This window comes from Danio aesculapii, chromosome 16, assembly GCF_903798145.1.
Source record: "Danio aesculapii chromosome 16, fDanAes4.1, whole genome shotgun sequence".
Taxonomy (NCBI): Eukaryota; Metazoa; Chordata; class Actinopteri; order Cypriniformes; family Danionidae; genus Danio; species Danio aesculapii.
In genome coordinates, this window is record NC_079450.1 from 41,792,474 (window position 1) to 41,819,333 (window position 26,860).

Below are 26,860 nucleotides of genomic sequence, written 5' to 3' on the forward strand. Positions count from 1 at the left end.
GAAATTAGCTTATCGGCTAAGACTCGGACCTGGCGAGGATGTGTCCGTGAGGCAGATGTAACTGGCCAGCATACTGACTCTAAGCGACTTCGGGTAAATGATGAAACCATTACTTAGAATAAGGATTTATTAGGTTAATCAATCTAAATTAGACCGAATCACAACCTATAAGGTAATCAGCTTGAATTAGATAAATCTAAAATTATTATAAATTGGAAGTCAGATTAAAATTCGGAGTTGGAAACAAGATTTAAAATAAATCTTAATGAATAAAAATATTTCTTTTCACATGTGCTAAAAGGCTTACAGGCATTTAACTTCACCCATGCTGTTAGTTCCGTCCTAGGAAAAATAGATGGGCCTTTACAACCTGTAACGGTTACCTCAATTTGCTTAACTCAATTTGCCTGTTTCTTTGCTGAAGCTGTTCCAGAGCAAATACTTAAAAATTACCACTAGGTGTCACTGAGGAGAAATTTGGAAGCTCGACACATTTGCTTCGACTGTTTCAGTGTAGAAGTCTTGCATTCCAGCTGTACAATTTCTTGCGGTGCGGGAATACCTTTCCGAATAAGACGCATTAGACTAACTCTGGTGTAATTTGAATGGGTGGTCTTAACAAATATAGCGCTCCTGAGATATATAGAAGATTCTTTGGATTCATCTTCAATGCCTTCTCCTCCGTGTTACTCAGACATGCTTTATATTGTTTATGTCTGGTAACTGGGTGGCCAATCCTGAATCATCTTCACCTTTTTTGCTTTCAGGAACTTTGATGTGGAGGCTGAATTATGAGAAGGCGTGCTATCCTGCTGAAAAATTTGCCCTCTTCTGTGGTTTGTAATGTAATGGCAGCACAAAAGACTTGATACCCTTTTTGTCTGGTAGTGTATTTCTCACGGTTTGTAATTTATGTTGAAATTTGACTAATTATTGTGACTATGTCTCCAAATTACAATATAGTTAATGGATAATAATGTAGAATTAACTTACAGTATGTACATTTTGACTACTATCATTAAACATCTCACACACAATAAACGTTCTTATGTAACTAGATTTTTTTTGTACTAATTACAGTAATGTGACTTTAATTTTATTATATAATGTCCCAAAATATGTATCAATGAATGCAAAAAAAAAATGTGTATGTTTGAATTTCATACTTTTTCACGCAATGTTTTGTTTCATCATACTGAATAGAAACACATTCTAGTCTGAAATTAATAGAAAATAAACTTTGCAATATGAAATAAGTGAATTGAAAGTGGATTGTTTCCAACACTGGACCTTTGGAATCAATGAGCGGGATGGTTTTAAGAGACGAGGACTCCAGGAGATCTTTCAGCTCTCTATAAGTGGACTGAGGTGACAGAAACTTTATTTTCTTCACCATGATGTCCTCCACAAAGATATTATATTTACTGTCATAGAAAAACAAGAGAGAAATATCAAAAAGGCTATTAGTGTCTGTTCATACCATTTTTTACACAAAGAGCAAAATCATCAAATAAACCCCAAAGAAAATGATATAGATTGAAGAGAAAGAAGGTGAAAGCCACTATCACTAATTCAGATCCAATATTATATCTTAATATGTCAGTTTCCAGATCTCTGCTAATGGTACCTGATGTGACCAATGCTGAGCTCTGGAAGATATGGCAGCTTTTTGACCTGAATGATGGAGTCATAAAGAGAAGGCTGTAGACCCTGGGCTACCATGTTGGCGAGAATCACTGCAACCATCATGGGTAGGATGTGTGAGATTTTGGCCTGTCAGCTCGAAACAGATCACTGCGGTTGAAACAGTATGAGTGACTGCTCCTGTCATGGCTGCTGCCCCTACACAAACAAATGTGGGTTAAATGTTGTTAAAATGAAGAGAAAGCAAATAAAAAGAATAACATTTTAAAACAAAAAAATTAAAACAAAGAATGGTGTAAAGGATTAGCTAGAAGGTAGAATATTTGCAGACCTATCACTGCATAGCCTCCAGGAAGGATTTGATAGACAATCCCATCAAACAGAATTCCATTGGGGAAAAGTGTAGCCATGATCTCACCCACCAAACGGCCGAATGCTGCTCCTGCTTGTTTCAGAAATCTTATCATATTATTGCAATCAATTATCAGTCATGTAATTATTTTATCGTTTTATTTATAATCATCTGTTTTTGGAAAGATTACTTATAATGTGAGTACCTTTTAAAAGCCATCAAAAACACATTCAAATGGGTTTCAATAATTTTGTGTAATAAAATTAAGCCAACTAAAAGCCAGTTTTACAATTTGAGGCAGGTGTCACCTTGAAGTACACTCATTCTGGCATGATGGTTTAAGAACCACTAAATAATACATAAACAGTGCATATTTTAAGTCAATTTTATTATTTATTTATTTAGGTTTTCTATGATTACATTTTGAACTAGAAAAGAAGATATTTTGAAAACAAGTCAACGGAAGTGAATTAAGACCACCCGTTCAAATTACACCAGAGTTATCGACGACTAATGTGTCTATTTGGAAATGTATTCCCACACCGCAAGAAATTGTGAAGTGAGATAAAGGTATTCAGCTTTCTTCAAAATATGCTCCTATGGGCTTTATTTAATGATCTAGGTGCAAAGTCTAAAGCGCTTGGCGCAAAAGCATTAAGGGCATGTCCGAATCTACTTTTGCTATTTTAAGGACAGGGAAATATGGTTTGTGCCACGGAGCATGTTCTAACAGGATTGTGCTTACTCTCTTAATGAGTTATGGGTGTGTTTTTGAGCATAAACCAATCAGAGTCTCATCTCCCATTCCCTTAAGAGTCAGTTGCATCGCGCCATGGCACATTTGCTATTACATGGTGGACTTTGTAAGTAAAGAAACTGAACACTTCACTAGGGAGAAAACAGTTAAACAGACTGCAGCATGAGGATAATTCAATTCAATTCAATTCAATTCACCTTTATTTGTATAGCGCTTATACAATGTAGATTGTGTCAAAGCAGCTTCACATAAAAGGTAAAATATAAATAGATAAAAAGATAAAGAACGAACCTCCTCCAATCGGAATCTTTCTCTTTTCGTGGATAAGGAAACAGTGTTGTACGCATTCCGCTGAAGACACCCATTAGCCTTATTCAATTATACTTATTCAATTTTGTTTGTTAAGCACAAAGATTTGTTTCAAAACTATATCTAAATTCTGTTTTAAATTTCCAGCAAATGAATAAATGAACAATATTTACAAAGTGATGTCAAAAAAGTTATATCCAAACACACGTCCTATGCCCCATATGGTCCAAAACCTGAGAGGTGGATAAATCTTGTTTCCAAAGCTTGTTCAATCAAAGCTTGTTTTTAATAAAAACAAATATAAATATGCATATATTAAATACTACTACTACTACTAATATTATACAAAAGCAAATTGTCATGAATAAACTGAAAAAAAGCCCCTGAGATGAAGAAGGCATGGAGCCAGTGGTTTTTATATTTATGTAGAAAATAATAATTTTGTAATACTTTATTACTTTATTTTTTTATTTGTAAAGATATTTGCATATTGCTGTACATCCTGTGTGTATTAAGCAGTTTGTAAGCGTTTAAGGCACACAACTAATGCACTCTGTGCTGGACTTTACACCTGCTTTCAGCTGGTCTATTGCAGTCTATTTTAGTTCCTCAAAATAGCAATGTGCCAACAATGCACCTTAACACACCTCTTTTCTAGACCGACACACCTATGAGTGTGTGCAAATGGATTTGTGGCGCAAATAGATTTGTTATTTAAACAACAAGGCGCAAAATGGGAAAATTACTGTTTGCTGGTCTGAAAATAGCAACACATTGCGGCAAACACGTCTTGCACCTTATTGTGCCGGGAGAATGATAGGGCCCTTTGTGTTCAACAGAATAAAAAAACTCAAACAGGTTTGACAAGTAAAAGGTGAGCAAATAATGACAGAATTATCATTTTTAGGTGAACTACCCCTTTAATAATATAATTTTAGTTTGGATTTAACTAAGCCTTTAAAGAGATTTCTTGTAAGAATACTAAGTTGCCAATTAATTGTGACCAATATAGTGATTAAAATTAATTCCTACTTTTCAAAAAATAAAATGAAATGGAAAAAAGGTATGACTGACCCAATATAAAAACAGGCATGAAAGCTCCAGAAGGAACTGGCATTGTTGTAGAGACTGCAGACATCCAGAACTATGTGTGAACAAGACAGGAAAAGCAAAGTTACATTTTATAATAACTGTACACTGACTCATTTGTTAAGCATTAACAAATAGTTATTTTAACATTTGTAAAGCATTAAGTCTACATTAATAGACATTAGTAAGCAGTTCATAACAATAACTACAAATGCTGTATGCTTTGTAAATAATGCAATGATTTACTAATAAAAATTAATCATTAACAATGTACTGTATATACATGTGCTTACAAATTTTATATAAACAGCTTACTAATGTCTATTAATGTAGAGTTAATGCCTAATGGTTATTTAGGTGATTACAAATGATTAATTAACTATTTGCTAATGCTTAATAAATTATTCATAGTGTGTAGTAAAAAATGAGCACCTTCATGACAAAGAAGAGGAGAAGGATGACAAAGACGCTGACTTGTGGGTGAAGCCAGGCAGCAGATCGACCTAATCCAGGAGGGACTGGTGAACCCCAGATCTTTGTCCAAGTGTAGTTATCAAATAGTGAATTAATGCACTCTCTGGGCATCAGCTGTGTAAAAAAAAAATACTGTAAAAAAAGTGGCAGCCATGATTAGCACAAATGTGCTGTTTAATGTACGGTACTGATATTTCTAAATTTACAGTAAACTACCATATTGCACTGCATTAATCTATGTTAATATACCAACCTTCTAAAGTATTAATATCTACATTGTACCTTTGTTATTCACAGAAAATAACACCAAAAAAGCAGGTGGTGATGAGAAAATCACAACTTTTCCACAAGAAGAAAAACATACTAATATGTAGAAGGCACTCAAATAACTACTCACCAACATAACACATGACACTAAAATAACATTATAATAAACATTATCAACATTAGATGTTATATTAAACTGTATGCACATAACCTATGAGAAAAAACATAGTAGTGTCAACAAAATAACAAAAAAAACTGTCATGGAGGGAATTTGTTGCATCTTTTCCAAAAAGACTCATGGCTGTTAAAGATCAAAAGGGTACTTCTGCTAAATACTAAGCAAAGTGTCTAAATACTTAGGATCATGTGGTATTTCAGTTTTTCTTGTTTTCTTTCTTAATAAATCTGCAAAAATTTTCTGTCAATATGGGTGCTGTTCGTACATTAATGAGGGAAAAAAGGAACTTAAATGATTTTAGCAATATGATCTTATGGCTGCACTATAACAAAGAGTGAAAGATTTAAGGGGGTGTGAACACTTTCCGTACACAATGTACATATAAGGACACACACCTAAATATTTACATATACAGTAATCAACATTTGAAGTTGATTAAAACAAAGAAAATAAAATCATCCTAAAACAAGAATGGAGTTGATCTAAAAATGTAAGAGAACTTTGACAAAAGGGTTTGATTTACTTTAATTATTGACTACTGCTACTGTGTCAGTCAAACATATTAGCTGTCCTGTTAAATCATGCAATAATGACAGAACATAATATTTTACTAGATATTCTTTAAGATACTCATATTCAGCTTAAAGTGCAATTTAAAAACTTAACTATGGTTAATTAAACCAAATTGAAATTGAAAAACAATATTTCTTAATGGGGCTAATAATATTGAACTTGAAATGCTTTTAAAGAAATATATAAATTAATTAAAGCTGCTTTTTTTCAGCCAAAACAAAACAAATAAGACAAATAAGACAAATTCTGTCCTTTTTTGAAAATGTCTGAATTTCCCTGCTTTGAAATATAATTTGAAAAATATTTGTAAAAGAATACAGGAGGTCTAATAATTTTACCCTCAACTATATATGTAAAAAACTGTAACCAGGTAAAAAAAAAAATATTGCAGCATTTTTACAGTTTTCTTTTTTTTTAAATAACAGACATTTTCACAGTTGAAAAACTTTTCACTTATTATTTATGGATTGAGTCATTGCAGAGGACCAAATACAATTTGTGGTAGACATGAACTAAATAAGAGATCACATAAATACTGTATAGTGTGGCTATACACACACACACACACACACACACACACACACACACACACACACACACACACACATACAAGTTCAAAGTAAAGTATTGTATACAAACTCAACGTCAGTAGAAAAAAAAATACTAGGTGAACAAACTGGAAAGGTTTATTGAGTACACCTAAAACCCAAATAATTCAGTACCTTTCAAATGTTTTTAAAACTGGCTCCTGCAAAATAAAAATAAAAATAAAACTCTATAGAAAATAAAAGCCTTCTAAATTAGTTATGCTTGTTAAAACTTTCTTTATAGATATTGTTTTAGATTTACTTCACATGAAAGAGAATACACACCTCTCCAGCCATGAACTGTCCAAAACCAGGAGGAAATGTGAAGGAAGCTATGATTAGTGTCACGGCACCAGGGTAAATCAGACGGCTACAGCAAACAAACACACATAGGCAAAATAAATTACTGCTGTGAGTTATCATGATTTGTGAAGTTACAAATGTAATTTTAATGCCATTTGGAATATAAGCAAAATTGCAGAATTACTAAATAAAATTAAAACTATTAATAATACAATATATGTAGGTTTATGTGATTGGTGACTTGCTGTTTCGTGAGAAAGCGTGTTAGAGCTGTTGGCCTCCTCATGATCAGAACAACTTGTCTGTTCAGATAGACAAAGAACGCCCCTAGAAACCCACATGAGATCCTACACACACACACACACACATACACACGCACGCAAACACACACACACACACACACACACACACACACACACACACACACACACACAATTTAGAAACATATCAACTACAGAACAAAACAATGCTACATAAGTTTTTGTTCATGGGTGTAATATGCATAATAAATTTTCATGCATGTCGGCACACACTAATCTACACACCCGATTATTGCAAAAGCTGGCAGCTCCTGCAGGTCGAAGGGAAAATCCATACGGAAATTTGTACGAAACAGTGCTGTTATTGTGACTGTGGGGGAAAAAACAGATGTATCAGTCATGTTGATGCATATTAAAGCACTGTTGTTCTACACATTCAAACATGATATTTCAAACATGAAGACTGAATGAAAGACTAATTAACATGAAGACAGTGATATCAGAATCAGAATCAGAAAGAGCTTTATTGCCAGGTATGTTCACACATACGAGGAATTTGTTTTCGTGACAGAGCAACAGCATTACAGAGACAGGACAAAAAACAGATAATAAATATATTAAAGAGCCCATATTATGGGTTTTTGAAATGCCCTTCCATGTAGTGTGTCACACAGCTCTAAGTGAAGTGAAATATCCAGCTAAGGCTTAAATCTGTAAGTGTACAGTGTTTAAAACTATTGATTCATCTATAAAAGAGTCGACTCATAGTGCTTCAAACGAGTCGTCTTGATAACGAGTCATTAGGTGTTTCGCGATGACGCAGCTACGAAACACAAGTAGTTGGGCGCGCAAGCCCGGGAGATTTGAAACCTGCGGCCCCGCCCACTAACAGAAAAAAAAGTCTCACACACACACAGAGACACACACAGACACCGGTCGAATGAAGTCACGCTGTGCAGATGGATATTATGGACAGTCTAATCAAAGATGAAATGAAACATCAGCAATATAGCCCAGCCTTGAGTAGTTCTGAGTGCTTCTGAAAACTATATGCTTTCAAAGAAGACTTCTTCAGTTTGTTAAAGGAAGGATCAGTATAGACTGTCAGAACATGGATCAATGCATCATGGATCAGTTTCTACCCCCATTTCACAAGTGTAAGTAAGTGCGATTAAAATTATTGCCTCGTTTACTCTAGCTTGCAAATTATGTATTTAGTTGTGTTTTGTTACTTGTAACTGCGTGTGCTGTATCAGGTTAACTCTTTATATTCTCATATCGCGTGTAAAGCCACGTTGAAAACGCGACGCGTGCCGCTTTGATTACGGATCGTCAGCTGTTTACACACATGCAACGGCTCAAGTTTCAAAATATTTCAGCTCAATATTATTGTCTCCTCGTGTGTGTAACGCACGGGTATTCGCGGATATAACTGAGCGCCGCTCCTCTATGGACGCGCCGGCCCTGTGTGTGTGTGTGTCTGTGTCTCCTCGTGTGTGTAACGCACAGGTATTCGCGGATATAACTGAGCGCCGCGCCGCGCCCTCTCTATTCTGCCGCTCCTCTATGGACGCGCCGGCCCTCTGTGTGTGTGTGTCTCCTTGTGTGTGTAACGCACGGGTATTCGCGGATATAACTGAGCGCCGCGCCGCGCCCTCTCTATTCAGCCGGTCCTCTATGGACGCGCAGGCCCTGTGTGTGTGTGTGTGTGTGTGTGTGTGTGTGTGTGTGTGTGTGTGTGTGTGTGTGTGTGTGTGAAAAGAGCAAGAAGACTGTGACCTCCTCGCCAGTTCTTGGACTTTTTGCTCAATAAAATAGTTAGTCGTCAGTATTTTCTAGTCCATCGTCTGTGTTTACATTCACCCACTGGCAGCCAAAATCCACTATGAAGCGTGTATGCACTGTGACTACTTTTATATTGTAGATTAGCAGCTGGGCATTTCACTCTCGCGCTGAAGCCTTGTCCGTGTCGACCAATCGCAGCAGGCTGTCATCGGTCCAATCAGCGCAGATTAGCTTCGCGCTGAGGAGGGGTTTGGGAACAAATGAATCGCTGTACGATTCATATGGGAGTCGCTGGGATAATTAGGTAAAAATAAATGCAGATTATAAGACCATCAAAGTGTTTTTTGACCTTGCATGCATATTAGACTGTTGTTGGAGACCCTTACAACCTAAATATGACCCTATTTCATGTATAATATGGGCTCTTTAAAAAAAATACAAGTAAGTAGTGAATGCAAATATACAAATTGACAAGTGTATGTACGTGTTTATTACTATATACAATGTTATATGTGCAGCTGTTATGTGCAAATTGGCATGTAAAGTGTGTTGTTAAATAAGTGTATACGTGTATAAAAGTGTATAGCAGTAGTGATGTTGGTTCCACAATTATTATCATCAAGTGTTCATGAGATGGATTGCCTGAGGGAAGAAACTGTTTCTGTGTCGGGCTGTTCTGGTGCGCAGTGCTCTGTAGCGTCGACCAGAAAGTAAAAGTTCAAAGAGGCAGTGTGCTGGGTGTGAGGGGTCCAGAGTGATTTTGGCTGCCAAAATCACTCTGGACCCCTCACACCCAGCACACTGCCTCTTTGAACTTTTACATACATCAAACAGTCCATGGGAACCCTGAACACACAGCAGTAGAGTTTCACTGCTAAATAAAAAGACTCATTCCTCCACTGTTTTAATGATGTAACCTGCAAAAAGAGATACTAAAAATTCCCACAACTAATATACAGACTGACAGTATGTCTGAAATATACAAAATACACCCAGTGCTGTAGGATTTTACATCAGCATATTTGGAACAACTTGGTCTATCAAATGTGTTTCATTTATAAAGACCAGTCAGCAGTGGACAGCTTGACATATATTGTGAAATTCATGTATTAATCATTATTATATCTGCCTGCGTGTGCGTATGTGTGTCTCACCAGAGTCTTTGTTCCACACTGACAGTACTCGGAATATAAAGGCACTGAATGTTGCAGCAAAATATCCTCTCCAGTAATTCCTCACAGCGAAGTAAGTCGATGTGACCTCAATACTGAACAACACACCTGAGAGACAGAGAAAGCATGAATAAAAAAAGATTAAAAACAGAAAGTTAACGCTTAGAAAGCAAATTAGAGAGAAAACACAGTTGAAAATAGGAAAATGGTAACAAGAGTAAATACTTAATAAATAAACTGGAATGACAGTATGCACAAACAAACCACCATTAACAGTAATAGACCTTACATTAAAGAAATAGACCTTTAAGTCTAATGGGATTGTATTTCTTTCATTCTCTCATTACAGCAGTCACATTTGCATTTTTGTCAGATTTTCAAATACTTTCAAACAGCTGGCTCATTTAGTTAAAGTTTTAAAGGGCACATATGATACGTATGATGATGCGTATAATGATATCAACAAGATAGGACTTGCACAAAGCAACTGGGATTAAAAGATCTGTTTAGCTCTCTGGGATCATCTGCACCTCAACAATGAGTTTTATAAGTTTAATAAAAAAAAAAAAAACAGTGGATGTTTGTAATAAAGAAAAGTCTGTAAAATTGCTTTGTAATTTATCACCTGGAGCCGCATGTCAATATAATTATAAAAGAATATGCTTCAATCCCAGTTTGTGGACTTAAATCAGGTTTATTTTGTACATTAACATAACGGATATCTATACAGCAGGGTATATGTGCGAAAACTTTGTAACGACATTGTGTGTGACTCATTGTTGCAGAAAGGCTTGAATTAACTCCACAGCAAATACGTCAAATAACCATTTGGGAATGTTCTTACTGTAGTAAGGGAGATTTGCTTCATTCTTGTCTCTCACTGTGCTGTTTATCTACGTGAGACACAGCAGATGAAGGCTACACACATCAGTGCAATAGTTTAAAAAAAAGGTTTTTTGAACGAAATTGTTGCCTAAATGCAAACCTTTTTGGAATTCCTTATTTGAGCAGATTAAATGAAAAAAAGTTTGGAATTGACCTAGTAAATACTGTCTTACCAATAAAGTTAAAGAAGTGACATATAAACAAATTCATTTAATTTTTCCAGTGAAACAAGTTGGTAAAATCTTTTTAGAGACATGGAATCTGTATGCACTTTTTGTGAATTAAAGAAAGATAAAAAAAAAAAACAGTTTTTTGGTTTGATGTTGAATATCTTATATTTAACTTTTCTTGTAAAGATATTTTTTTGACATATAATAATAATAATAATAATAATAATAATAATAATAATAATAATAATAATAATAATACTAACAGGTTTGGGGAAAGTTACTTTTGAAAGTAATGTATTACAATATTGAGTTACCCCCCCCCCCCCCTCAAAAAAAAATAGTTGCGTTACTTAGTTACTTTTTAATGGTAAGAACCATTAAAGTTACTTTTCACTACCTGGCTGAGGTTTGATCTCTTTAAGAACTTGTTTTTTTTTTCTTTCTTTGTTTAATAGAGGAGCTCTGCAAATAAATACACGCTGTATAACCTACACCTATATTTATCTTTAAAAAAACACGTACATTTTTTTTATGTTAAATAATGTTATCGAAGAACTTCCTGACCCCAGAGCTATACATCTGCGTATATACAGTTGGAATCTGAATTATTAGCCGCCTTGAATTATTAGCCGCCCTGTTCATTATTTTCCTGAATTTCCGTTTAACGGAGAGAAGATTTTTCTAAGCATAATAGTTTTATGACTCACTTCTAATAAGTGATTTATTTTATCTTTGCCATGATGACAGTAAATAATATTTGACTAGTTATTTTTCAAGATACTTATATACAGCTTAAAGTGACAGGGGACACTTGCCGGGAACACTTCCCAAAAGACATAACTTGAACGGCATCTGTGCTTCTATTAGTCTGTTTTTATTATTCCAGAGGTTTCCATAATCCTGGACAAGGCTGTATCCTGAGCAGCTGCGTCAGTGGTTATGGAAAAGTGGAGAGCATGATATTTGCATGGTTCGGGACTTGTGGAGCTGCGCATCGATGGATTTTCTCTTCTGTGTTTGGAGTTTCAGCAGTGAAAATTCAATCACACTAAACTGAACTAAACTGTACGTAAACTCTGAAAACTGGACTGACACAGTTTAAATTTACTTTAATCTTCTATGTTAAGCTGCTTTGACACAATCTACATTGTAAAACCGCTATACAAATAAAGATGAATTGAATTTAAAGGCTTAACTAGGTTAATTAGGTTAACTAGGCAGGTTAGGGTAATAAGGCAAGTTATTGTAACGATGGTTTGTTCTGTCGACTATCAAAAATATATATAGCTTAAAGGGGCTAATAATTTTGACCTTAAAATGTTTTTTTTTTTTATTAAAAACTGCTTTTATTCTAGCCAAAATAAAACAAAAAATATTTTCTACAAAAGAAAAATATCAGACATACTGTGAACATTTCCTTGCTTTGTTAAAGATCATTTGGAAATTATTAAAAAAAAAAAAAAAAAAAACATTTAAAGGGAGGCTAATATTTCTGACTTCAACTGTATGTATGTGTGTATATACAGTATACTTATATAGATAGATAGATAGATAGATAGATAGATAGATAGATAGATAGATAGATAGATAGATAGATAGATATAGATATATCAAAAAAGTATTTAGATAGTAACTTAAAAAGTATTACTTATTTTTAATGTACTTATTTTCTTATTTTCAATTTCAATACGTTACTTAATTTGTTACTTAGAAAAGTAATATTATTATGTAACTCACGTTACTTGTAATGCGTTACCCTTAATGCTGAATAATAATAATAATAATAATAATAATAATAATAATAATAATAATAATAATAAATCTTTGGAGCAAAATTTGTTTATTAATTTACTGATTATATATGGGAAGTATTATGTACACAAACAAAAATAGTCCAGTGATAAACTCAACATTTATTTGTTTAAAATTGATTTTAAGCATTATATAGAAACCCTAAAAGACATTAAAAACATAAAAGCTATTAGGATGTATGCAATTTTAGAATCATTTTCTTATGCAAATGTCTTTTATATATCCCCTGTAATTTGATTTTTTTTTTTTTTTTTTATTCTTTATGGATTTGTTCCTTTGATGTAAAAAAAAGTATTGTATTCCTCAATTTTTGTATGCTATTGTTCTTGTTATGCACTATTTATTTATTTATTTATTTATTTATTTATTTATTTATTTATTTATTTATTTATTTTAAATCATCAGAGCAATAGAGAGAGAGAGATCTCTATGGCTCTGACACGCACATGGGAATGATGGGTAAGAACCAGCTCATTTGCATTAAAGATACAGGCAACAAAAACAGCTACAGTGTTCTAACAGATCAAATCTTCCATATTCAGAAAGTTATTCTAAATAATACGATGGCTATTTTGAGCAAAAACTTTATAGAACCACTCTGGAGACACAAAAGACTTATATTTAATCTTGAAAGAGGGGTAAAATAGGTGCCCTTTAAAATGTTTAATGAAGATTCTAAAATCTCTAGTGGAAAATACTTCTGAAACTAAAAAAGTGAGTAATAAAAACAGTAGTTAATATTATCATCATAGTGGGAAAATACTTTTTTGGGAGAAACAAACGTATCAATGTTTTTATTTTTCTTTATGGAATCTAAGATCATACTATTTCTTTTTCCTTTGGAGACGTATACAAACTCAAAATAATTTCCATTGACACACTCATATTTAGAAATCAGCATGCACTCTCTAAAGTACTTGAAATGTTTTATCATGCTCTTTATCACACTCTCCTCTGAGTATACACACTGTTTAAGATACATAAAACATGCACAGCATATGAATTCATAACACATGGGTGCTTTTAACTGTGAAGTGTTGATGAGGTTAATTATTCGGCAGGCATCAAGCTGAAGGAGACAGAAGAAAAAATCAATGGGAAGAGAAAGAAGGGGAGATTTTTTACCTCCAAGGGGAGTCCCAAAACAGCAGCCCACCCCAACAGCACATCCTACTGTCAGTATATCTGAGTAACCATATGGGTTCTACTGACACCAAGAGAGAAGAGAGAGAAAGAGGGAGTTTAAGGTAAAAGCAAACAGGAGAATGGGTGTGTTTGAGGGGAGGAAGACAAAGGAATGTAAAGAGAAGAATCAATTAGAATGTCAGCAGGTACATTGCATGTGAGGAAATAAAATAGAAGAAAAGATCAGAAAAAAAATCGGGAAAAAGCAGAGTCCAATGGAGGGAGAAATAAAGGGAATAATTAATAAAGAGAAGGGAAAATGGAAAAACAAAAGGATTAGGTGAATAAACAATCGTTTGGATTTATTTAAAATGGCAAACTCAGATACTAGCTTTACACACATTAACTGAGCATAAATGCAATAAAAAGAGATGAACATAGTAAAATGCAGTGCATGCTTGGTATAAGTCGGCATGACTTGCCTCCCACTGGGGCAGCGAAACAGGTGGCCACTCCTACTGCACAGGCACACACCAGCAGTTCCTGAACATGGGCACTATTCTGGGTGAATTGGGGGGGGGGGGATTGTTTGGGGGGTGGTTGTTAAAACAACATCATGACACATATTCAAAACACATGCCAAATTCCCATCACTATTAATAATGAGGTGGTAGAGACAATGAGACAGGGACAAGTAGAGGGAATGAAAGGAAAAGAATGTGCAATTAGTATTACTTTAGAATTTCTTAAAGTTCTTAAACATTACACACATGCGTACATGCAAGCAACCTAATATTATTGCAAGTAAAGTTCTCAAAAGCATGAAACACCCCCTGATGGTGTGGAGTGGGAATGTATGTGCGGTAACATTATCCAAGATCAGTAATTAAGGTCAACAGCTTCTGAAGAGTAACTCACACACTTCTGCTACACACACCAAACAAGCTCACAGGGATTTTTACCTCATACACACCGGTGAAGATTGACATGACCCTGCTCAGCACTGCTGCACATATACTGGCAATATGCACAAAAGGACCCTGAGGATTTAACAGAAATAGATTTGTTTTTCAGTCAAGAGTCCTCATTCATTGGATAATACAACACAAGAATCACATATAGTAAAAAAGTAACCAATACCATAAAAACTTAAGACATGGAACATAAAACACACAATACAGCTCTTCAGCTGTCCAGTCTCCCAAAAAGGATAAAAATAATAATAAACCACCTCTTCTATGAATTATAATCTATCTATCTATCTATCTATCTATCTATCTATCTATCTATCTATCTATCTATCTATCTATCTATCTATCTATCTATCTATCTATCTATCTATCTATCTATCTATCTATCTATCTATCTATCTGTCTGTCTGTCTGTCTGTCTGTCTGTCTGTCTGTCTGTCTGTCTATCTGATTGGGGTGTCATTGATTGAGCTGTCACTAGTTGATTTTGTTTGATGTTTGAGCTTCTTTAATAACTGTTTTTTCTGTTGTTTTTGTTGTTTTTAATTCAGAAATATGTATTTATAGGATAAAACTATTCATACTGCTAAACATACTGCCTAATGTCTTATTTGTCTCATAGGTTGTGCATGCTCAAGTGACGTTATTCACCCTGTACAATATCTCTTGTGTGTCTATCTTTGAGTTCAGGAGAAGCATTAGTGGAGGGGTTAAAGCTGGAGCTGGAGGCAGTGAAAGCACAGATCCATGACCTCAAGATGTAACGAGCACAGCTATGGGTACAACGGGCCTTGCTTGACATCTCCCGGGCTGCTGTTCGCTCATCTGATGTACAATCTCAACACTCCTTCCACCTCATCCCCGTTTATTTCTATGTCCTGGCCCAGCACACCGGGGACGCATCACGCCCAGTTATGTCATTCACTCCAGCACTGGGTCACCGCAGCGACTGGGTGCGGCTGCGGCTGATGTGAGCCAGAACTCGGGGCAGGGTCTCTCCTATGCCACCGCCTCTAGTGTTCAAGATCCCTGCAGAAAACTACTTTGCCCCTCTCCACAAGACGAAATCTGACGTCGCAATCGTTGGCAATTCCATCGTTTGACACATCTGTGCTGCTTTCGCTAGAGGTAACAATGTATGCACTCATACAACATCGCGGACTTGAAAGGTTCAGTAGAGTTTTTGCTCAGAATGAATGGCTATTAACATGGTATGAATAACAAAATGATTACTATGTAACCCTTGTTTCCTGAGGGGGGAACGGAAATGCTATGTGGAAAAACTTCCACTATGGGGATTTTGCCAGAAAGCCAATCATCTGAAAGAGCAAAAAAACGGGCCAATGAAATGGTGGCGTCAGCATACACAGCTGGCAGAAATTACAATCATTTTGTGTTTAAAGATGCCCGCCATGCAATGCAAAAGTACCCTTTCTAGCTGAAGAGCCGAACTACAGCTGTCAGCTAAGGCGCAACCAACTGTGGTGAAGGAACATAGCATTTGAAGACTTATTTATATTTTTGGGGAATCATAAAAAGTACACCTAGATAACTTCAAGAAATTTTTTAATACGACAGTACGTTGGGAAAGCATAATAGTCCCGAATGGGGAGGACGCTGAGTAGGCCACCTGCTGTTCAAAGTAGCTGAGTGAAGCATATGGGATTGCAAGTGGGGATTGTGCATAACAGGCACTTATATTCAGAACACAGGCTGACCGAGCAGGCATGTCAACAACGTAATGGGCCAGACTCCTCCACTGAGTCAGGTGCTGGGGGCCTCGGAGGAACTCGGTAGGGTTTGCCAAATGGGGAACTTAACTGTACAGAGTGAAAAAAGCGCACTTATCTGTGTGTTAGAGAGAAACACGACAGCAGAGCTGTCTTCAAGGAAAGAAATCTCAAGCGTACTGGGTGGTTCAAGCGGTTCAAACGGATCTCTGAGTAGGCTCGTAAGCACTAGAGAGAGATACCAAGAGGGCATGAGAGGGGGGCGGGGTAAATTTAATTGCCTCGCGCCTCTAAGGAACCGGATGATGAGATTATGCCTTCCCACGGTGCAACCATCCACCGCGTCATGATGAATGGAAATGGCAGCAAAGTAAACCTTAAGTGTGGAGGGTGACAGCCTCCGCTCCAGCCTATCCTGAAGAAAAGAAAGCACCATATCCAGCAGCATATCTGGCAAGTCCGAGGGTCTTCTCGGAGAGAAGCACACCATTCGGTAAATAAGACTCCACTTTAGGGCGTAGGCATGCCTCGTAGATGGTGCTCTAGCCTGAGTGATGGTGTTAACCACTGCAGCCGGTAGGTCACCTAAGTCTTCCTTGCTCAATCTATGGACCACATGTGGAGGCTCCAGAGATATGGGCGTGGGTGCCGGATGGTGCCCTGTTTCTGAGAAAGAAGGTCCTTTTCTTAAGGGGATCTGCCAGGGAGGGGCCATCACAAGGACAGAGAGAGAGTTCTGATATCCAGGTCTGGTTGGGCCAGAGGGGTGCAACTAGCAAGACCTGATCCTCGTCCTCCCTGACTTTGCACAGTATCTGTGTGAGTAGGCTCACTGGGTGAAATGCGTATTTGCGCATGCCCAAATTTTTTCGGTCACGAAAAAAAAAAACACTGGCAATGGGTGCTCTCTGAGGAAACAAACAGATCGACCTGAGCTTATCTGAAGCGCGCCCATATCAGCTGTAGAGACTCAGGGTGGAGCCTCTATTCTTCAGAGCGTGGAAGCTGCTGTAATAGTGCATCAGCTGCAAAGAGCGAGATACACTGCCAACAGATTCAGGCAATTGATATGCCAATGCAACCAGGTTCCTTTCCACGGACCCGCAACTGCATACCCGTAACACATGACCCCCCAGTCCATGCTGGACGCATCCATCGAGACAACAACATGTTAGGACACTTGTTCTAGGGCCACTCCGGCCTGTAGAAATGCAAGGTATGACCAAGGGCTGAAGGCACGGAGTGACAGTGCCCGGTGCATGCCTGCGTGCCATGTGTGTCTGGGGACCTGATCATGAAGCCAATGCTGAAGCCGACTCATGTGGAGCAACCCGAGTGGTATTACAGTAGCTGCGGATACCATATGCCCCAGAAGCCTCAGAAATAATTTTAGTGAGACCACAGTTTTCCTGTCAAACTCTCTCAGACAGGTCAGCATCAGCTCGGCGCGCTCTCAGGGGAGGCGCGCCATCATGGTGATCGAGTCCAGCTCCAAGTCAAGAAAAGAGCAGGCTGGCCCCTGTGCAGAGCATCTGTTTTCTTGGGTTGGAGCTGGACTTGATCACCATGACGGCACGCTTTTCCTGAGAGCGCACCGAGCTGATGCTGACCTTTTTGAGAGAGTTTGAAAGGAAAACTGTGGTCTCACTGAAATTATGACTCGAAACCCCAATAGGTCGAGGTGTCGGAGTAACCTGTCCCTGTGCATAATCAATCAATCCCGCGAGTGAGCTAAAAATCAGCCAGTCGTCGAGATAATTGAGTTTGCGGATGTCTGCGAGCCAAAGGGGTGCTAGGAAACCCTCCACGAGCTTGGTGAAAACTAGTGGAGACAGAGAGAGCCCAAAGGGGAAAACTTTGTACTGCCAAGCTCAACCTTCGAGTGCAAACTGCAGAAACTGGCAGTGGTGTGGAAGAATGTAGACATGAAAGTACGTGCCCTTCAGGTCTGTTGCTGCAAACCAATCTTAAGGACGCCCACTGCTCCTTTTGGGCATGATGAAGTATAGGCTGTAAAACCCGCTCCTCATCTGTGCTGAAGAGATTGGCTCAGCTGCATCCTTCACCAGCAGGACAGGAATCATCTCACGCAAGTCAGGGGTGGACACAGAGCTCACCCTGGTGAAATACACGGCTGTGAACTTGGGAGGCCATTTGGCGAACTGAATTGCGTAGACGAGTCTGATCGTGCGAATGAACCATTGTAACGGGCTGGGCAGCGTTAACCAGGCTGGCAAAGCTTGCGCAAGTGGCATCATTGACACGATCGTTGACGCACCAACGGTGGGGATGCACGGAGTGGGAGGTCTCTGCCGGGGAGCGATGGGGTCCCGCAGAAGAGCAGGAGGCAGGAGATTGCTCTCACTATCCTCCCAGGGCCCTGAGAGGATACTGGAAGTGTGTGAGAAGGGAGACTGTTCTCTAACACACTCAGAGCCACTGGCGAGGTGCACTGATCCTGCGAGCTGGAAGGCACATTTGGAGAAGGGGGAAAATGCTCTTTCATTGAGAATTTGGTGGAATCTTGAAGCTGCAGGCAGGCGCCCTCAGCGAGGAGCAGCTGAGGTGGATGGTTCGGTGGGGGGAGCGGTCTTACAAGCCTGCCAATAGATGACTTCACCCATCGCACTCGACTGCTCTTTCACTGCAGTGAATTCCTATGTGAATTCACCGACGGTGTCGCTGAACAGGCCAGTCTGGTATATGGGTGCGTTAAGAAAGTGAACCTTGTGAATGTCATGCATATCAGCCAGTTTTAGTCACTAGTGTGTTAGCCATCGTCCTTCCCAGGGCATGCACAGCCGACTTGGTAGTACGCAGAGCATAGTCATTTGCGGTGCGGAGCTTATCCATCAAGCCTGGTTCAGAACCACCCTCGTACAGCTTGGCAAATGCCTGCGCTTGGTAGCACTGATACATGGCCATTGCATGTAGGGCAGTAGCAGCCTGGCCTGCGGCAGTGGAGGCTCTGGCCCCAAGGGATACACATAACCTGCACGCCTTGGACGGGAGACGGGGCTGATCGCACCAGGAAGAGGCACCACCCGGGCATAGATTGACCGTAATGGTATGCTCAATCTGGGGAATCGCCTCGTGCCCCCTGCCTGCTCCACTGTCAGGGTTGTGAGAGCAGAAGCACATGCAGATTGGGCAGAGAAAGGTGCCCACCAAGACTGCGTGAGCTCACTGTGCACTTCTGGGAAGAAGGGGACGGGAGGCTTAGAAGGCTTGTCCTTCTTCTTAGCCTCCACGTAACATCCATCAAATCTGTGTGGCAATGAGGCTGGGAGATATACCATCTTCAGACCCACAGCTGAAGCAGCCCAGGAAAGCATGGCCAAAGCACACTAAGGAGTAGGAGGTCCGCGAGCCTGAGGGCGAACCCTCAGATCTGCCAGAGTGACAACAGACTTGCGGGGGACAACAGGGGGGTTCGCCCTTTTGTAAGAGTGAGCCACTATCTTAGTTGTTCAACAGACATGTCATTGCAGTGACGGCATGCACTGCCCACAAGCACCGCAGTAGCATGCTGGACCCCCAGACATGCAATACAGTGCTCGTGCCCATCATCCGAGGACAGGAAACCACCGCATCCAGAAACACATGGTCAGAACGACGTCCAGAAAAACACGCGCTGCACAACTGCATTGCTCTTTTAGGAAACTTGCTCTTATACAAATCACTTTAGAAGAACCGGACCAGAGAACACCCAGGGATGGGAGAATGGACCCAGCTCTACCGTCTGCCACTGGGTTGTCACACACTCTGCAATCGGGAGGAAAAAGCCTGTCGAACACCGGTAGCTTTCTCGTTCACTCTCTCTCTCTCTCTCTCTCTCTCTCTCTCTCTCTCTTTCTCGAAGTATGTTGGAGAAACTGAAGACTCTCTCAGTACCCTGAGGCTCTGAAAGTGAACAGAGTACTTAGCTTTGCGTGGCTGGCATCTTTATATACAAATTATTGTAATTGCTGCCACTGTGTACACTGACCCACATTTCATTGGCCCATTTTATTACTCTTTCAGATGATTGGCTTTCTGGTGAAATCCCCATAGTGGAAGTTTTTCCACATAGCATTGAAGTTCCCCTCCCACTGCGGAACAGAAGTTACATTTTGCTAATAGCTGGAATGTTTTCTCTGAACTTTCTAGGCTCTTCTGTGCTAATGGTCTGCACCCCAGTAGAGCTGGAACTGAACTCCTGTCGGATCACATTTCCAGAATGCTTTGTTCTGTTCTCTCGCTTTAATCACTGTATATAGACCCCACGGACACTTTCTAGTTAAATCTAAAAAAATACTAATTGTAGGAGATTTCAACATCTACATAGATGACACTAATGATACATCGCGTTTAAAGATTTATTACAATCACTTGGGATAAAGCAAAATGTTGTTGGTCCAGCCCATCACTTAAAGCATACATTAGATCTAAATTTGTCTCATTGAATTGAGGTCATTGATGTAGACATTATACCACAAAGTGATGATATAACAGATAACTACCTCTTACTATTTAAGCTGTAATTACCTGAAATTAGCAGATCTGCGCAGATAAATTGCCCTGGTATAACTATCATCCCCTCCACTAAAGACAAATTTACGAATAACTTAACTGATCTATCTTTATTTCTAAATGCACCCACAAACGCAAGTGACCTTGATGTAGTAACTAGACGTATGGATGCTATCTCCAACTAACATACTAAATACTGAGGCATCCATCAAATTAAAAAAGCTAGAGAGAATAAAACTACACCATGGTAAACAATCATACTCACGATCTCAAAACAGCAATTCGTACCCTTGAACGTAAGTGGAAAAAACTAAAATAGAGATATTTAGAATTACGCACAAAGATAGTATGTCCAGCTATAGGAAGGCTCTAAATCCTCCAGGACTGAGCATCTCTGCAAATGGATAAATAATAGCCAGCGCAATCCTAGATTCTTATTTAACGCCATTGCAAAATTAACAAATAATTGGTCGTCTTTTGGAACAAAATGTAACACCGCAAATTAGTAGTGATGACGTCATGATTTTTTTTTTGTGACGAAATAGAATGTTTCAGACAGAAAGTCAATGATAAACTTTCTGCACTGCCTTCAGATTCATTAAACATTCCACTAAATCAAAATAATCTACAGTGCTTCTAAATCATAGGACAGGGAGAGTTAGGTAATACATATAATACACATTTTAGATATAAATATGTCTAAACCAGCCACAAGTATGTTAGACCCAATTCCAACAAAACTACAGTTGGAATTACTGAGTTGCTACCTATAGTAGGAGAACCTCTTCTTAAAGTTATCAACTCTTCTTTATCTTTAGGTCATGTTCCAAACCCGTTCAAGCTAGCTGTTATTAGGCCTATTATTAGGAAATCACAACTGGATCACACCAGCTAATTATAGTCCTATTTAAAATTTTCCATTTGCATCTAAAATACTAGAAAAAGTTGTTTCTGCCCGATGATGTGCCTTTCTACAAATTAACAATAGTTTTTGAAGTCTTTCAGTTTCAGGCCTCATCACAGTACAGAAACTGAGGCTGCATCTTGTTACTAGTTTTACTTGATCTCAGTGCTACATTTGACACTATCGACCCTGATATCCTCATAGATTGCTTAAATTTTACAGGTGTCCACGGACAGGCTCTACAATGGTTTAAGTCATACTTAACTGACTGTTAACAATTTGTAAATATTAATAGACAGCTTGCACAAGTCAGGCCAGTAAAGTATGGGGTTCCTCAAGGATCAATTTTAGGCCCTTTGCTGTTTACAATAAACATGCTACTCCTGGGAGACATTATTAGAAGACACTGGGATCAGCTTTCACTGCTATTCAGATGATACTCAGATACATATTTCAACAAAATCTGATGAGAAATCTGAACTGTCTAAGCTAACTGTGTTTATTAAAGATGTTATAGACTGGATGACCAACAATTTTCTTCTCTTAAATTCAGACAAAACAAAAGTATTACTTATTGGGCCAAAATCTTTTACACAGAACAGTAGATCTCAAAACTCGGCTAGTCATAGTGTATTTATAATAATTACTTGTATAATCGTATATTATTATACAATAGCATAATAATCATTTATATAATACATAATAATGCATATAATACAATAGCAGAATAACTATTGTAATATAAATATTATTTATAATATTTGATGCAGCAACGCGGTGGCATAGTGGGTAGCGCTGTCACCTCACAGCAAGAAAGTCGCTGGTTCAAGCCTTGGCTGGGTCTGTTGACATTTCTGTGTGGAATTTGCACATTCTCCCTGTGTTAGCGTGGGTTTCCTCCGGGTACTATTGGTGAATTAGTTAAGCTAAATATGATTAATAAAGGGACTAAGCTGAAAAGAAAATGAATAAATGAATGAATGATATTTGATTTGCTTTACTTTTGTACTATGCATAGATACTGTAGATAGATAGATAGTTATTTGTGATTATTTGATGCTGTGTTGCTTTAATTAGTATTAGTCATTCCAAATAAAATAATCAAATGTGTGTGTGTATTTGTAAAATAAAAAAGTAAAAGAGGTCCACCTCCTTTCCGATAGGCATGCCACTGCCTAGACCAGCCGTAAGACCTATGACTTTAGCCACGAATGCCTTGAGTGTCAAATACTCTTTTAACACCACACCTCTGAGTATGGTCTTCAGTTCAGGAATCCCAGAGCCTGAGGGACATACAAAAAAATATGTGAGAGAAGAGAATAAGCATGAAATTAATCTATACAACACAGACACAATTTTAACTGGTTAGATTTGGTCACAATGATTGTAAAAGATGAAAGAAGGCTGGTGTGTACTATCTGCCTAGTCTGAAGCAGGGCAAATGGAAAATCTACAAAATATTTGTGGCATTGATAAATGAGAGAAAGGTAGAGCAAGGGAGACAAGTCAGGTTCCACATTTTGAAAGGATGGTAGGAAAATGTGATGTGGGCAGCTGGTGAACATTGATCAAATATGTAGTATTGCAAATAAATGTGACAGGGGACAGACAAACAGAACAAAAAAGGTACATAATGTAGGAATAAGATGATGAAATGTACAAACCTATAGCTTGAGGAGCAACCAAATGACAGAAGAGGGATGCAAAAACGACAAGGATGATGGGATATGAGACCCATGCCAGATACTGCAGAGCCACATTTCCCTTCAGCTCTCCATACATCCATTTATATGCTGAGTGATAGAGAAAATGGGAATGACTGTAAAAAAATTATCCAAATCTCAATCAGGTTTGAAACAAGTGGAATTTTCATTCATTGCGTTTCATTCATGCATTCAATTATTTTGTTTTGGCTTTCACAAATTAAACTACAGCGTGTCTATAAAGTGTAACTTCAATCATAAAATTTAAATATCATATTAGTATTTTTTAGAGATATAAAGTGGCAACTGATTTATAAGTGTTTATAAGTGTTTTATGTAGTCTGCTCTACTGCTAGTTAAATTTAAGATTGAAAAAGTTTGCTAAAACATACAACACCTAAAGTCACATTTACCATTACCATTTACTTATTCACACAGTACAAAAATATGAGAATGAGAATTCATTAATAACACTTTTGGCATTTCACTTTGGCATTACAATTGCCATGAGGATTATCCTTAAGAAATGCAGCTCTCTCTTTTTCCGGTATCAGTAATTGGCTCTCAAAGCTGATGTCTTCCTTTCAGTTCTTAAGAGTAGATTTTCTCAGAACTGCCAGTCTCACTAAATAAGATTACATCCAAACCAGGGTCCTTGGGCCAGAGTTGCCCATTGATGGCTTTTGATTTGGCCTGTCATGATAACAAAATCCTTGAAAACATATTAAATACATGTGGCATCATTTTATTGAGAGAATCCCATCATTTAAAGTCTAAAGTTTAAAAATAAATTTCCTCTCTGACTGCTGTTTAATCATTGCAGTCTTTTTTTAATACTGTATATGGTATAGAAATAGCTAATAACAGTACATAACAATCTTATTTAATATATTAACCTCTGTTTACAAATTAGACAATATCCACTAAATTTGTAAATTATGAGGTAAGTCTCACCCAGACTATGTTAATTTTATACAAACTACAATAAAACTTTAATATTCTAAAATATTATTGCAATTTAAAACAATGTGAAATTAAACATATTAAATAAATGTTATAAAATAAATGACATTTCAATAAAAAAATTATTAAAATGGTAAAGCAGATTTTACAGCAGCCAGACTACAGTATGATGCATCAAAAATGATTCACTGATGATGATTTAAAATATATTCTTTCAGTGTTGAAATCAGTTTTGGTGCTTAACACAATTTTGAAACAGTAATACGCCTCAGAATATATTGAGTAACAGAACATTTAAAAGCAGAACTTCATAAAATAGGAATCAGAAATGGCCATAGCTCAAGCGCATCTTAATTTCTTTGCCATTTGTTAATAGAATTGTACTACTGTATGCTTCTGGTGAGAAGCTACCCTTGAAAAATATCTTATTTGTAAATAATTTGAAAAAAAAAAACTTCTCTCTTCTCTATGTGTGTTCATAAATTAAAAAAAATCTGTTTTAGCATCTTATCTGGTACTGCAATTAAAATATATTACTATTAACAGCAGAATTATGAGAAGTTTAAAACTCTTATGTTAACTCTGATATTGAAGTATACTCTGATTGTGTACTTTAATAATCTGATGCTATAAAAATGTGAAATATGCCCTTAGCTAAATGTTCATGCTATATCAATGCCTGAAGCTTAGGTTTTTATTTCTTTTTTTAAATTGAAATAGTTTTTAGCACCTCCTCTGAACTGTTAAGATCCCCTTAGCATCCTCAAAACAACAACAAAAATCCAGCAGAGCGACATCAGGAAGGATAGTATTTAAATATTAAAGCTTACTATTTTGCTACCATTCAATTAAAGCAACTCAAAGCCATGATGCATGGCATGCCAAACACAGGGCTGTGAAACTCGGTTTTAGCTTGGATGAGAATTTTGCCCTGCTTTTATGCAACAAGCCACGCCCCTACACCAAGCCACACCCCTATTTACTTATGAATATATACAAATTATAAATATATTATTTTATTAAATACTTTTTATAAAATATTTATTATAAATAAAAGTATTATATTACTATTATACAATTCTTCTATTCTAAATAAATAAAAGAAAAGAAATCTAAATGTAACTGGAAATCAATGTAAAGACACAACTTAAGTGATATGCTAAGATCATTTGAGAAATCTATTGCATAAATATATTAATTTCAGGACAGCACAGTGGCTCAGTGCTTAGCATTGTGACCTCACAGCAAGAAGGTCGCTGGTTAGAGTCCTGGCTGGGTCAGTTGGCATTTCTGTGTGGAGTTTGCATGTTCTCCCGTGTTCGCATGGGTTTCCTTCAGGTGCTCCAGTTTCCCCCACTAATCCAAAGACATGCTGTAGATGAATTGGGTAAGCTAAATTGTCCATAGTGTATGTATGTGAATGAGAATGTGAACTAAATTTCATTAGAATTAAATTCTATAGACAATTGTATAGAACATAAAAATAGGTTTTCACAGACCAAGCCAATGCTGCTAATAGGCTCTGATCATCACAATTTGATCACCCCTATGGAGGCAGTATGCTTCGGTCCACCCAGTGGGCCAACTGCGATTAGAACCAGATTAGGCTTAGACACTTCAAGGACTAGCTAACATAGTCCAACACCAGATCCCAGAAGAAGAAAGCCCTGACCCCAGCCTCGGTAGAGTTGTTGCAAATGTGGAAATACTCTAGCAGCTTGATGTGCTGCTATACGCAGTGAGAAAGTTGTCACTCGTTTGTGTTTAGATCAGGAATCTATAACCCTAAAAAAAAATAAAAAACTAAGACAATAAGGCTTGAAGTAAATAGAATTCTTCAATATGCCACACCCAGATTGAGAAAACCAGATATGGTTCAATTGAAAGTGCCTAAAGAGTTTGTTATTCCCTACCTCAGAGGGCTAGATAGGGGTCTCTGCAAGAGTTCAGAACTGACAAAGGTGTATAACCAAGAAGTTGAAAGGCTGGAGCAATCTGGTTATGTTATCAAGCTGTCTCCTTAAGCAATTGGGTAAACGCATTAATCTTGGTACATACCCCACCATATGGTACACCATAATGACAAGCATTGTGTAGTGTACAATTATTCCTCTCCATATCACAGACATAACTTCAGCAGTACCTGCTGTCTGGGCCTACTCTTATTTCCACCATGTCAGGAGTGTTGTTTCACTTAAGAGAGCATTCTGTTGCCATCATGAGCAACATTAAAGGCATGATCCATCAGATTTGGCTGCTCGAAGAAGATAGACCACTTCTCTGATTTCTGTGGAGAAACTTGCAATGTGATAGCTCAGTCAGTGTCTATGAGAGG

The 26,860-nt window shown here is 37.7% G+C and overlaps 1 protein-coding gene across 1 annotated transcript in view; it reads right to left on the reverse strand.

Moving 5' to 3' along the window:
- Window positions 1-1,212: 1,212 nt before the first annotated feature.
- The window catches only part of LOC130243792 (chloride channel protein 1-like), a 41,978-nt gene continuing 16,330 nt past the window's right edge, over window positions 1,213-26,860 (reverse strand). Inside the window, 15 exon segments of the mRNA XM_056476094.1 lie at window positions 1,213-1,217; window positions 1,291-1,424; window positions 1,628-1,767; window positions 1,769-1,842; window positions 1,976-2,086; window positions 4,137-4,206; window positions 4,584-4,739; window positions 6,516-6,600; window positions 6,779-6,880; window positions 7,079-7,163; window positions 9,733-9,858; window positions 13,743-13,821; window positions 14,705-14,782; window positions 23,009-23,142; window positions 23,524-23,652. Of these exon segments, the coding sequence (XP_056332069.1) occupies window positions 1,213-1,217; window positions 1,291-1,424; window positions 1,628-1,767; window positions 1,769-1,842; window positions 1,976-2,086; window positions 4,137-4,206; window positions 4,584-4,739; window positions 6,516-6,600; window positions 6,779-6,880; window positions 7,079-7,163; window positions 9,733-9,858; window positions 13,743-13,821; window positions 14,705-14,782; window positions 23,009-23,142; window positions 23,524-23,652 (1,508 nt within the window).